General features: G+C 33.0%; 1 protein-coding gene across 3 annotated transcripts in view; it reads right to left on the reverse strand.

Annotated features, from left to right (window-relative positions):
- Window positions 1–15400, reverse strand: part of LOC143067734 (sodium-dependent multivitamin transporter-like) — a 44435-nt gene that overhangs the window by 27485 nt on the left and 1550 nt on the right. For 2 of the 3 annotated variants that reach the window (XM_076241221.1, XM_076241223.1), the window contains exons 2-6: window positions 10564–10908; window positions 9468–9536; window positions 5709–5760; window positions 4922–4989; window positions 4384–4464 (exon numbers count right to left, since the gene is read on the reverse strand). In XM_076241221.1, coding sequence (XP_076097336.1) covers window positions 4384–4464; window positions 4922–4989; window positions 5709–5760; window positions 9468–9536; window positions 10564–10908 — 615 coding nt within the window. Of the gene's footprint in view, window positions 1–4383; window positions 4465–4921; window positions 4990–5708; window positions 5761–9467; window positions 9537–10563; window positions 10909–11877; window positions 11959–15400 lie in introns of all 3 variants that reach the window. The other variant, XM_076241222.1, reaches the window with a different exon arrangement.

Below are 15400 nucleotides of genomic sequence, written 5' to 3' on the forward strand. Positions count from 1 at the left end.
TCTTTCCATGCTAACAAACTAATTTTTGTATGATCATGAGTTTCAACGTCTGCTTGTGTTTTGCTTTTTCCTAATTCAATCTGTATGTTTTCAGTCCAATAAATTTCGTTTTTCTATTTTTCTATCGGTGTTTTTTGTGATCATATTCAAACGGATGGGATTAACGAAATTGCATTAATAGGGTTACAATTCCCGGATTTTCATACATCAACCTGAGTTTCTCTGAATTAAATTCCTACTTCTAAAACAAAATTTCATAGGGATACCAGGGGCGTAGTTAGAATGAAACGATGTGGAAGCAACTACTGCCGAGCGGAGCGAGGCGAAAAAATTTTGGGACCCTTTTATACAGAAAAAAAGTGTTTTTTTTTCGGTTTTCGGTCATAGGACGGTTAAAAGGGGAGCTATATGTAGATAGGACTTATAAAAAAAATATGAATGTTAAACTATTAATAAATCTTCTGAATAGAGTAATACCAGTGGCGGATCCAGGGGGAGGGTGCCGGGGGTTGGAACCCCCTCTTTTTTTTGGACAATCAATGCATTTGAATGGGAGCATATAGTTGGACCCCCCCCCCTTTTTACTCTGGGTTAGGCTTTTTAAGTCTATAGGCAGAAACAAACTTCTCTATTACTTTGTCAATATTCACACTGAAATCCCGATGAATATGCAGTGATGCTAGTAACTGTCGTTGTTCATTGTTGATCGTACATTTGTTTTCAACATACGTAGTACACTGATAGATCTCCATGGTAGCACTCGCAAGATGTTTTAAACCAGTGTACGTGTTCTGCATCGAGCGACCTCCCGATTAAATTTGTTAAAATTACATGCCAGGTCAGTTTCATATGTCTCAGACAATGTTGAGATTTGTTCGTTTGTGATATTTTCTACAACACGATGAAGCAGATACAGCGAAAAGAAGCGATTTTCTGATAATAGGCTAGACGCGACTCCAGTTCCCTTATCATATGGTCTATGAACGCAAACAATAATGAGACTTTCCAATACTGTTTTGGCGTGTTTGCAGGGTGATTGGCTCCGATAGTCTGTCACCACATCAACTCGGTATATTCTAACGATATCGAAGGGTTCTGATAATTCTAATGCTGATTGGTACATCTCATTCCAAACTGATGAACCGTACACTGTAAAATGTGCTCCAAAACTACATGTCTGAGTATTACAAATTCAAATCTTGTAAAAGATACAAGTTACTGTCTGATTTTGTCATAATCTCCAATAAAACTTTTATTTTGAATCGAATCGAAGTGCACGCAACTGCGTGTTAGCGTAAAGGGAGCTACGCGCCTGGATACGGCGTGCATTATAAATGAGAAGTTTTTGCAAGAATGTAAATGAGAAGGTATTGCAGGAATAAAAATAAAGTGTTAAAACTCAGTCCGTAATGCATAAGAAGATATATACATGTATATGTATATAATTACATTAGATTTATGTTTCATTATAATACTTTATTCTAATTGGCTAACTGCACATCACGTGTTATTCCTTAAGCAATTGCATTACTCAATAAAACTTTTCGTTCATGATAACACGTGGTCCCTCAATAAAGTGCATAGGTTAATTAAATAAAACAATTATAAAATTCGTGTTTTCATGATTATAGCTAAAAAATGTAATTATAAGTATTGAATGCTTCTTTTTGTAACTTCATAGGGGTGTAAAAGCGTTGACCGTGCGCACATTTTTAGAATGAAGCGCTTCCGCGCTTCATACAAAATGAACTTCGGTCAACGCTTTTACACCCCAATGAATTAACAAAAAGAAGCATTCAATTCTTAAATATATAGACAAATCTTGCAGATGCTTAGGTATCAATAGAATATTTAAAAATGATATTTTTGAAGGTCAACATTGAGCAGAATATTCCGTGGAAAACGATAAAGCAATCAATGTCAAATAACCGTTACGTTTTGCTACAAATCTGTCGGCACTCTAGATCTGCATCTAGGGAAATTAACAGTTAAAAATGTCACATAGTTACCAAAACAAAAAGGAATTTTTATTTTCTAAGGATTTCATAATTAAAGAACTTGCTGCATTAACTCGGATGTATGAACGTTTTCTGCGGGTAAAAAAAAACATTCCCACCTGTAAAGGAATGTTTTCATAGTTGGCCATATCTTCTAGGACTAAAAAAATAGAATCTAATATAACTCGAACGATTATTCCGTTTTTTCGTAAATTTTCAGTCAATGACGGGACAATATGAAATCTCTTCATCAACTAATCATTACACTTTTATTTTTTAACAATTTTTCAATCCGAATGTTAACGGAGATGCATGGTCTGGCCAAGATACGATTTTGGAAACTGGACTTGGAAAATGATTAATCGCCATCCAAAATACTTTATTTTGGTCCATATGTTAATAGCGGGTATGTGTTTCTTTAATTTGAAAGAAAGAAAAATGAATTAAATTGCATTAAATTACAATGTTAAATTGAATACACTAATAAAAGACTTTAAGTGAAAAACAATTTCAGACTTATCATTCGCTGCTTAAGAAAAAAAAATTACCGCGTTGAAGTATTAACAAGAACTTAAAAAAAAAATGAGAGAAAATGAAAATCGTCAGTATTAAAGTTGTTTTTCATTTTGTCATAAGTAACAATTTATTCACATTTAAAAAAGGTTGATATATTATATGTTATCGCAAGGAAATGGACAGAGCCGCCTGTTGGCCGTACGGCAACCCCAAATTAAATATTCGGGATTTTTCATGGAATTTCGGGATAAATTAAGTGTGATGATAAATTAATGAAGAAAATTATTATAATAATTGTCCTGTCATCTACTGAAAGGAACCATGATATGTGGAAAAGTTAAAACTGATTAATTTGGTTTGAACTTTCTGTCACTTGCCGGGAACTGAAGAAAAAAACACAATCAGTAAGCTTTATCTGAACAACAGAAGGTACACATATATCAACATGATTTAAAGTGTCAGTATTTACCAGCAGCATTCAGTGCCCTAAGGTCCGCGTTTAAATAGTTTGAGGTGCAAGATAGTTGATTTAACGAGTTTAAACGTTGAAAATCTGTATCGATACATTGAATTCGTTTCGTCTAACGTTATAACGTAGAAACGTCACGTTCCGTAATATAGCGTTACTGATGTAAACAAGATGTCCACAGCTCCGACTGCAAGGGATTTCCTTCTGTTAAGATGAGTTTCCATATAGTGTACAAGCATTTCAGGTATGCAACTTGTTTATTTTATCAAGTTTTACCATTTGTGATACATTCTTCGTACTTGAGGGCTCTGTCATTGTCTCTATCGTCCCCGGGTAATCTACCCGGGAGCTTGCACCATTGAAGGTAATGGAGGGCGAGCTGGACTCAGTGACAACAACAAAAAAATTTTTAAAAATGAGTCACTGAGGCCAGGGCTGGACTAGGTGGGAGAAAGAAAACGTGAGGATAATGATAGACAGTGATTTAAAAAAATGACGTCATGCAAGAGTGTTTACTTCTGTTGATATAAATATAAGGAGATTGTAAATGAGGGAACTATCTAAGAGCAAGTAAACAACTGAAGATCATCGTTCTTTGCCTCCTATGATGATCAAAACCAATACATTATAAGATTCTTGTAAGTAAGCTGAAAAATGCAATAGCATGACAAAATAGGAAAATCCTAAACAGGATAAACGAAAACAAAATATGGGAAACTACAATCAACGTAATTAATTAAGTAAAAGGCTACGGACTGTGAACTGACTGACAAAACGCGTACTAGGATTAAAAAAGTTTGTGAGCGATCAACTCTGCCTTAAATGACACATCGGTGTAACGATACGCGCACACACACACAAACTAACAGCAACATTTTTTATGGATTGTATTGAAATATTCAATCTCTGCTACAATGAAAATACATTGCTTAGACATGTGGATTAAAAATTTTGTTATCTTGGCATAAAACTAAAATGTTCTTTCAAGAAAATGATGAGTAAAGGTTAAAAAGTTCCAATGTATAAATGTTGTTAAAAAAAAACGAAATAGATCAAGGTAAACAAGAGACGGACAAAGTTAATTTGACCCCCCCCCCCCCTTTCCCCTTAAAAATGAATAAAAAACCCAACAAAACCAATCTCGTGTGCGGCATAATGGTAAATAGGACCTGGTCCATATGTTAAAACCGTCGTTGTAATTGATGAACAGCGTCAAAGGGTGGTGCAGTAAACAAGGGAAACACGGAGGTGTGGCTAAGATAATAGAATCATGTATGTTGTTGTGTTTTTTTTTCTGTTACTATATATCTAATTTTAGTACCTTCAACATTGTACCTTACAGTTTAAGAACATATATATAGTGATTTTAATTTATAACAATATTATTCTTATTTCGCTTACCTTGATCAATACAGCAAATATACCCATAAACATGATGAGACACTGGAACACATCCGTCCATATTATTGCCTTAATTCCTCCCTTAAAAATACAGATGATTATCAATAGAACATCATAGTAAAAAATAAATTTCATTAATTGAATATAAAATAATAATTTATTCTATCAACGATTTTGTATTTGATTCTGTGACACATATGTCTTAAAACGTGATGGACTGTGGTTTATTATTTACAGTTGACACGAACCATCAATGATACGGTAATTTTCTGTAATTGTATTGTTTCTCAGAAGTTAAATTATGTGAACCTCTTAAGTATGTTTACCCTTATTTGTAAATGTTTTTTTTTTAATAAACTTTCATACTATTCTTTTTTATTGATGCACCACTGGTGAGTCTTATCCTAACGAAACGCGCGTACCAAAATACAACACTGGAATCGTTTGTGAATTCTAACTATATATGTTTTGGTGTACAGTTATTTGTATTAAGAAAAATAGCAAATGAAAACTGATATTTGCTACTTTGCTTACTTACAATAGAGGTATAAATGACTGATGCCAATGCAACACACGCAACAGATACCCAATACGGCATGTCTGTAACTAAAAAAAATGTTTATAACAAATATTGATGATGTTAGTTATGTGATTGAATCAAAACCGTTGTATTGAAATAGCTGTTCAAACTCCTTCAGTATAAGTTTTCCAAATTGTTAATCTAATTCGTTGTCATATGAATATTATTTATCTTTTAGTATTACGACGAAGGGAATTAGGTTAGCCTCCCAATTGTGAACTATTCATTTCTGTGTTTCAAAACTTCAGCAGCCAATGCAAATGTAGAATACATCTCCCAAGTGTTTCGATATTCGAGAGTTTGCGTGACACTCATTAATTGAATGGATGCGTTAAAGAAGGGTATTGAACCATGGGTTGCAGGTGATTAATTTAAAAATATCGCTTCCGTGTTTTACAGAAACCATTATGAAATTATGAAATAGTTCAATTGTTCAACTTGTCTAAACATAAACAAATAATGTTCGAAGTTCACACAATATTAACTCATACTTTTAAATTGTTAACACATTACAGTAAGAGGAGATGAGGATACAGGCACCTTTCAACATTTTTGAGAGACGTTTTCCTTCGCAAAGCATGCATAAAAGCATAGACAAAAAAAGAAGGAGACAGAAATAGGAAATTGTATAAATAGTCAAATCTGATTATAAATGTGGATTTCTTGTTTACATTATGATTTTATTTCATGCTTTGATAACAAAAACAAACAACATTTGCGTGTTTACAAACGCTAAAAACCGTACCTGCCTCCAGAGCAGTACCAGGACCAAAAAGAACAATTCCCATATAGAAAACCTGAATGCAAATATAAAAAATAATTTCACAATTTCATTTATTTATTTAGAAAACTGTTTTTCTTATTTTATTTTTAGGGGAGGGATTCTGCTTTATTTTCATTTTGCCGAACATGAAACAACTATGAAGAGATTCTTCCCTTACAACAACAGCAGTTCCAATGGGGAATTCAAGTACTATTCATTACAACATGAAATTCATTTGATAAAGGACTTTCCGTTTTGGACACTTTCCTTAGAATTCAATATTTTTGTTATTCAACTTTTTTCAATCATTTTAATGTTTAAGGTGTCGGAGAGGTTTCTGAGGGAGGACGATTGATCTCGATACCAAATACGTTGCAATGTCACAATCAAGAAATAGTTGAAAGATATGATGTATATGTTTTCGCTGTCTTTAATTCGTAGATATGAAATACCGAACTAGTCGTCGGGTATATATAATGGATTGTGTCCTTTTCTCTATTGTAAATAGAAAAACTAACTTCTCCATCTATTGTATGATTGATTTAAAATAAAATCTGATTAATCATAATTTATGCGAAGGGTTCATTCGTGCGAAAATAGTGACAGAAGAAAAAAAGTAGCATTTTAATTTCTGCTTTTAATATTTTACTACAACCTGCACAGCAACCGCATCATAGAAGGTCATTATATATCGATGGTCAAAGGCGTGCAATAATAAAAACGAAAGCATGAAATTGCAATGTTTTTAACCATGATAATTAAATTGAGGGATACTATTATGTTCCGTAACATTTAGATTGTCAATGGGTTGTTGGTCGGACTTTAGTTAATTTGTGGATAACTATTGCTACATAAACTCACTATAACTAAAAAAAAATATGCCTGATAAACAATTTTTGTTTTGTTTATCATGTTGTTGATTAATTTCTTTTTTTTTATTTTTCTTTGTTTTATGTATCAGTTATTTACAAGATATAGATTTAAAGGGAATATGTTAAAAGATAAATACGAGTTTCCTTAACAGTGATTAGACCTTTGTACATAGTAATTGGATAGATTTGAAAAAAAAACTGATTCTGTTCTGAATATTATTTGAAGAGAACAAAAGACTGTAACTTTTCTTTCTTAGATTGATTTATACATTTTTTAGAGTTTAATACTAGTATTTAAACAAGAGTGCACACGCTGAAATGTCTCGCCTTCTATACTAATCATTGATATTATGTTGATAGTCCTAAGTATAAAGCTAAGCTTTAATACAACTGTCACATAAACTTAACATTAACCAAGATAACTAAACAAAGACCAATGAACCTTGAAAATGAGGTCAAGGTCAGATGAACCATGCCAGGCAGACATGTACAACTAACAATGCTTCTATACAACATATATAGTTGACCTATTACTTATAGTTTAAGAAAAATAGACCAAAACACAAAAACTTAACACTGTGCAATGAACAGTGAAAATGAGGTCACGGTCAAATAAAACCTGCGCGACTGACATAAAGATCATTAAATATTTCCATACACCAAATATAGATGACCTATGGCATATAGTATTAGATAAAAAGACCAAAACTCAAAAACTTAACTTTGACCACTGAACCATGAAAATGAGGTCAAGGTCACATGACATCTGCCCGCTAGATAGGTACACCTTACAATCATTCCATACAACAAATATAGTAGACCTATTGCATATAGTATGAGAAAAACAGACCAAAACACAAAAATTTAACTATAACCACTGAACCATGAAAATGAGGTCAAGGTCAGATGAAACCTGCCAGTTGGACATGTACACCTTACAGTCCTTCCATACACCGAATATACTAGCCCTATTGCTTGTAGTATCTGAGATATGGACTTGACCACCAAAACTTAACCTTGTTCACTGATCCATGAAATGAGGTTGAGGTCAAGTGAAAACTGTCTGACAGACATGAGGACCTTTCAAGGTACGCACATATCAAATATAGTTATCACATTACTTATAATAAGAGAGAATTCAACATTACAAAAAATCTGAACTTTTTTTTCAAGTGGTCACTGAACCATGAAAATGAGGTCATGGACATTGGACATGTGACTGACGGAAACTTCGTAACATGAGGCATCTATATACAAAGTATGAAGCATCCAGGCATTCCACCCTCTAAAATATAAAGCTTTTAAGAAGTTAGCTAATACCGCCGCCGCCGCCGCAGCCAGATCACTATCCCTATGTCGAGCTTTCTGCAACAAAAGTTGCAGGCTCGACAAAAAATCAACTTAAGAGATAACTGTATTGTATTTGAAGCTTTAAGGACGTCCATCGGTAGTTTTACTGTCGCAAATTTAGTTTACCTGGCGACGCGTAGCGGAGACAGGTAAACGGGTATTTGCGACAGTAAAACTACTGATGGACGTCCTTAAAGCTTTAAATACAATACAGTTATCTCTATTCTAATGCAAAGCAAGTTCATAATTAAATTTCAATCATTATTTCAGTGTAAAAACTTCATTAAAGAAAATTCCGCGAAAATATGGTATCTTCTTTGGTCCCTACAATAGATGATGTCATAGGTATGCTTCCGACGTCAAACATAAACACCGGGCGTTTTCTGGCTTCTGTGCCGCTTCATAATGAATGAAAATTTGATAAAAAGAAGATTTTTAGGTGCAACATGTGAGTTTTTTTGGCTTATTATTGTAGAAATTACATGTCAATACATTCAGCAATTCAAAATGTCGGCTTCCTTAGTTACAGACAAGGAGATAGAGAATTTTACGCTAACTGTCATCCAATCAGAACCATTGATACAAAATAATTGCATTAGAATTATCAATACATTCATATGGATAAATACTAAATGTAGAAGAATAGGCATTTGCATATATATTCATTGAATGAATTTTATTTGTTTAAAAATAACTTAATCGGTGTTTATTCTGAACAATAAACTTAAAATTGAGAATTGAATATATGTTAGACTTGTAGGTTCCTCAGTGCTCTTTGTTTGTACTTTTTTTTGCCTTTTCACCTTATTTTGATAGAGCATCACTGATCTATTTTTTGTAGACGAAATGCGCGCCTGGCGTCCAAACTTTTAATCTTATAGATATTTATAGATGGAATTTATTTACAGCCACTTGGTCGATGTCACTGCTTTGGGGATGTTATTCCTTGATGGTTTCACCAGTCCAGAAGTAATCACTTTTGTGTTGCCATGAATTATCATTGATGTGGTCATAATAATAAATTAACTGTATAAACATACATTTTTTTGAAATACTAAGTATTTGCTACCCTTTGATTCCTTTAGCTGTATTTGGCAAATCCTTTCGGAATTTATTGGTTCTCAATGCTTTTCAACTCAATATTTTATCTGACCTGTTCAGCTTTTATATTCGATCGTCACTGATGAGTCTTTTGACGACGAAACGTGCGACTGGCATACACAATGCTAATCCTGGTATAAGGGGCGAGTTTACGCATTGTTGTCAACATAAAGGAATTTGATGCGACTGTCAGACAAGTGAGAGTTTAATCTAGCTATAAAACCATGTTCAATCCATCATTTTCTACATAAGAAAATGCCTGTACAAACTCAGGAATATGACAGTTGTTCTCCATTCGTTTGATAAGTTTGAGCGTTTGATTTTGCTATTTGATTAAGGACTTTCCGTTTCGAGTTTTCTTCAGAGTTTTTTTTTTTTTTTTTTTTTTTTTGTGATTTTACTTATTTTTGATACATACGTAACCTAACATCCCGATCGTTGTTCCCAGTAATCTTACTTCTCTCCCTTTATATTTTAGTTCAAAATACTGAAACATAAATGTATACATACATATGTGATCATATTTAGACTTTAGGAATCGTGTAGCTACTTTTTTCCAAATGAAATTGACAAGAAGCAAGAAATTCATTTGTATGTGATTCAATATTTTTACTTGAAGCATGAAATGTCTATTATATCTCCCAGTTAAAACTTTATTACAGACCTTTCATTTTATTTCATGACATAGTTGTTCGATAGGGAATAAGATAACAAACCAATTTTGACTGCTGTACATAAATTTTTGACAATTTTAACTATTGTTTTCAAACATTTCTGGCAATAAAACGGAGTTTTATGCGACTGTCATACAAATGAGAGGTTCAGTTAGCTATTAAACCAGGTTAAATTTACCATTTTCTAAATAAGGAAATGCCTGTACCAATCAGGAATATGACAGTTGTTTTCCATTCATTTGATGTGTTTTAACTTTTGACTTGCTTTTTTTATAGTACTTTCCGTTTTGACTTTTCCTTGGATTTTTTGTTCTTTTACTTTCACTTATACTGATTTCCATGACATAGGGTTGCTGCTTATATGGAAGATAATCAACCAAGATTTTCAATTAGTGAAGTTTAAATACTCCCATCGAATCTTTTACGTACGCCATCACGAGATTGTAGACCATTTTGGAGAATCTGTTTACAGATGACTGATATTTTCTAATTATCGTAGTCACAATCATTTCCTCTATTTCTCGACCTACTTTATTAAACTTATCACCGGATTTGTACTAAATGAGCAATACGATTAGTGACACATGTGGAGCAGAAATTGATCGGCTAAACATTATGGAGCATATGAGATCACACTTTTGGTTGGGTTTGTGTTGCTCGGTCTTCGGTTTTCCTTGTTATATTTGTAAACTGTTGTATGTGTTTTGATAATTTTTCTTCTTTTTTTTCATGGTATTGGCAGGTGTTCATTTACTAATGAGTTTGAGTGTCCTTTTAGTATTATTCACCTTCTTGTAGTTTTTGATTCAAGAAACAGAAAATTTATATAAATTGATTCACCTCAAAAACACTCTTTATCCGTAAAGGGTGTACGAGAGGTACAACTATTCTTGTCCCAAGAAGTAGTGCTATCATAAACCCTGCATTGGATAACCAAAACATGATTCCGTAAGAATAAACTTCGCCAGGAAACCCTAACATCATTATCGATGACTCAAACGATACCATCAAGGACAAGGCAACCGGAAGTATTGACATCTGTCGATTCCCAACAAGATATTCTGAAGTCGTCTTCTGTTTTCCACCAGAAAAGGCATAATAAATTCCGATTCCTAATGAAATTATAATTGTGACTGCAAAGACTGCATAATCGGCAACCACAAACCCTGGGTGATCAGCTTGCATCTGTAATGAAAATATTTATGATTTATTTCATCTATAATCTATAATAAAATTGAGAATGAAAATGGGGAATATGTCAAAGAGACAACAACCTGATCAAAGAGCAGATATCAGCCGACACAATGCAGCGAGAAAATCCCCAACCAGGAGGTGGGCCTCAGCTGGTCTTCTATTCAATTTCAGTTATCGCAGTGAGGTCTAACATGCTTTGTTTGCAAAATAGTGAATTGAAGGAGGAACATATCTCACCAAGTTCAATTTCAAACTACAAATGGGGAGTGGAAATATCGTCTGCTATTTACTTTAGTTGTAATTTTGACTTTTTGAACCATGTATGTACAAAATTCACATCTTTTAGCTGTTGATATTATACTATTAAGATCAATTCCTTAAAAAAATATGCATTTAGTATGCTCAATATGGTAGTAAGATCTTTGGATATTTTCCTATCGATACTTAGACTCAACCAGCTATTATTAGCTCTTTATTTACACCTATGATCCTACATCATGCCTATGCTTTAATTTTAGCATTTCACAAGTTAATGCTTTTCTTTGCTATGTAAGGCACCTTTAAACAAGGTTAAACAAATTAGTTAATTATGACCTATGAACTAGTATTCAATACCGACGAGTCTATTGTTCTTAATTTGTTACTTTCGTTCTTTGATCTGACGAGCTATATGTAGTAAAGGATTATAAAATTGAAAATCGTAATCACGATTTAATAAATTCGAGAGATCAAATTGAATTTAAATATTTTGGGAGCTTCATAATTGGCTTCCGTGCTTTTAGACAATAATGATTTTAGAGCTCTTAATTCATTTAATTATCTTCTAATTTTTGTCCTATGATTCACATGCTTTACAACATGGAGTATTACATAATACTTCCATGTTTACATCAAGAAAAAATGTGTATGTTGCCGCCCTCACTTCTAGTATTGATGAATTTCTATTAAAAAAAACTTTACCTTTCATTGGATTCCTTGTCCTTTTATGTTTTGGGTAGTATTAATCTTTAAATATTATTTGTGTCAAACTGTATCTGAACCCTTTAAAAAAAGTAGTAGGATAGTTGGTTACTCTGATGGTGATTATAGTGAATATCTTTATATATTTATGCCACATCAGCATCTCGTACGTCAAATACATACTAATCTTCTCAAAAAGGAAATTAATTATTCGTGTATGTAAGAATTAACTAAATATCATTACTTGAAACAAACAAAATGTTATACCTAGACATATTTTAACAACTAAAGACTGATGTTTACAGACGACTTCTGTGGAAAAAAGTTCGTTTTTGTTCTGTAAATTTTATAAAATAGATCATTAAAAAACCCACGGTGTATATGTGTTAGCTACTTTAAATCCACACCATTTCCTTACTGTTATCCGATCACTTTTGTTCATTATACGAACTCTGATACTTTTTCACACAATGTTTGGCCCATATTAACAATAGTTGATCGTATGGTCTCTACTTAGGAATTTGTTTTTCACTAAATGAAACAGAGAGATAAAACGACAGCATTACTATTATCCCTCACAGAATCCATAGGATATAAAAACTTTTTTGTTTTGTTCACACATCGTTGTCAATATCATGGAGTATAACGCGAACACGAACCCCACCAAAAACTGGGGGTGATCTCAGGTGCTCCGGAAGGATAAGCAGATCTTACTCCGCATTTGGCACCCGTCGTGTTGCTCATGTTATAAGTGAGATGGTTTGACTAGCTTTAAAACCGGGTTTAATCCATCATTTTCTACATAAGAAAATGCGTGTACCAAGTCAGGAATATGACAGTTGCTATCCATTCGTTTGATGTGTTTGAACTTTTGATTTTGTCATTTGATTAGGGACTTTCCTTTTTTGAATTTTCCTCGGAGTTAAGTATTTATGTGATTTTACTTTTTATGGTCAATTCATTTTGTCAGTTACTTTTAGATAACTTTTAACTTTGAGACCTGATGGAAAATCATCTAGATAACTTGATTAAATTTAAATGGGAGAGTTCGTATGATGTGTAAATAATATATGACGCAAACTTATAATAGGGCTCTTCACGGTTAGTTCGGCCATATTGGACAGGGGCAGATTTTGTGAAAAAAGGTGGAAATAGTAAGAAATCGTGGGAAATCCTATGTATGCATGTTTCTAAGCCACTGCTCTGTTTAAATGATGTGTTCCCGTATTTTTGGCACTATTTTTACCTCCATTATGAAAATCTGCCCCTATCCAATATGGCCGAACTAACCGTGAAGAGCCCTATTAGAACAGTTGTTTGCAACCATTTGACAATTAGGCGATTCTGAACAGGTCCTTTTAGGTTTTATGATCTAAAACGTTTTATTTTATAGTCTTTTCAAACATTTGGTCGCTAGTTTTATAAACACGAAATTGAGTCTTTTGTTTCCTACTACTGCTGGGTTATCTTCTTGATGAAATATTAGTATCGCAAGAATCATACATCCAGTAGTCAGTACTTTGGTATTTAAATGACTTATATACGACTTTCATACAAGTGAGAGGTTTAGTGCTATAAAACCAGGTTCAATCCACCATTTTCTGCATTTGAAAAAGCCTGTACAAATTCCGAAATATTATAGTTGTTGTCAATTCGTTTGGTGTGTTTTTTCATTTGATTTTGCCATTTGATTAGGGACATTCCGTTTGGAAATTTCCTCGGAGCTCAGTATTTTTGAGATTTTACTTTTTATGATACATTTTATTTGTTATGTTTTATTTTTTAAAAGCATCAAATAAATTGTGCTTAAACTAAGGTAGTCATTCCATGAGGTAAAGTTGTGCGTTTTTTCTACATAAAACTCGAATCAAAAAAGTTAAAATGCCAAATAAAGTACGAAGTCGTAGAGCTGTTAGAACCCCGAACCGTTTTGATGCAGTATTAGTGTCCATGGCATGCTTAAAAAAATGATAGTGTTTGTAATAATACATTATGTAATTGTGGTAAAACTATGGTTGCAATTCGCGCAAGTAAAATAGACATGAGACAACCTTGACTATTCTATCGATGAAATGGTGAATTCTTCATATAAAATTTATAGTATAAACAAGTAGGAAGTAAACAAGTAAATACATAAACAGATAAGAAAACAATGGCAGTGCTTTTATATAAATTCATTTCCCTAAATTAAAGGTATATAACAATATTTGCGTCCTAATAGGCAGACGAATTTGTGTTAAAAATCAAAGCACCAAAGGGTGCTATAGGCAGTTAATCAAAAACCCAAAGGCAAACTTGGCCACGTTCAGATGAATAGTGTAAAGAATTAGTCAAAATATTTATCTCAGGCATTGTTCTCAGCTATTTCTAAAGTATCAAATAATGCTTGTACAGTAATGTTTATGTTATGCAATCCTACCACTTTCAAAAGTTATTTCCAATTTATATTGATAAAAATTCAATGTCTGAGATTATACACATACACTGTCCTATGTTAGAGGAGAGTTTTGTGCCAGTTAAGATGTTTAAGCCGCCACATTCTGTATGTACCTGTCCATAGTGAGGACCCACTAATGTGGTGATTGTTGCTGTATATCATATTTATTTTTCATAATTGTTTTGTACATTTTTTTAAATTCTATTAATTTCTTGTGTATACTTCTGATTTTAGTATGATGTCCAAGTTATTGTAAATGCTCTTTTGTTCCGACGTTGGAAAGTTCCAGGCGGAAAGAACTAACTAGCCGAAAAGTTCTCCAGAACTTATTAACTACATTGTAGTTACTTTGTTCTTCCTCTGGTTTAAAAGTTCCACCTGAACAAGTGACTTGTTGAAATAGTTTACATTTTTGTTATCATGGTTATTGTGTTAAGGGGCCAGCAAAAGCAATCCTTTGGGTGTAGGAGTTTCTCCCTGCATTAAAGATCCATTGGTAACCTTCGACTGTTTTCTGCTCTAAGATCTGGCTATTGTCTCTATGACACATTCCCCATTTTCACTCTCGATTTTTTTTACGTCTCAAATTATAACTGAATTAAAATATGTTGATTACGGTTTAACTGTCTTCCATTACTAATATCATAAAAAAAAACACATTTATTTAAACTTTCAATAACTGTAATAGTAAGAATTAAGAAAAACTTGTTTGTAACCCTAACTTGTTGAAAACATATTAAACGTTTCTCGAGTCTCGTTAGTTGACTCGTTACCTTTTTATCGTATCATGCGATTTCTTTTCTTATCATTTTCATGGGGGAATCGTTTACCAGCATAAAGTTGCTGAAGGAACCGCATAGATTTGATTCAATAACACTTGACGAGTGTTTAAATGTGAAAAATTATAAAAAGAAACATATAAAAAAGTCGTATTTTTCTGTACCGGAAATCGAAAAGTCCTTGTAAATCAAAATCAATTACGGTGTGATACGCGTCACAGATTCAGACTTAAAGTTTTACAAAATATGCGACTTTGAAGTTAAATAATGCCGTCCTTTAGAAAACAGTTGTTAAAGTTTACATCAC

The sequence above is a fragment of the Mytilus galloprovincialis genome, chromosome 3 (assembly GCF_965363235.1).
Source record: "Mytilus galloprovincialis chromosome 3, xbMytGall1.hap1.1, whole genome shotgun sequence".
NCBI lineage: Eukaryota > Metazoa > Mollusca > Bivalvia > Mytilida > Mytilidae > Mytilus > Mytilus galloprovincialis.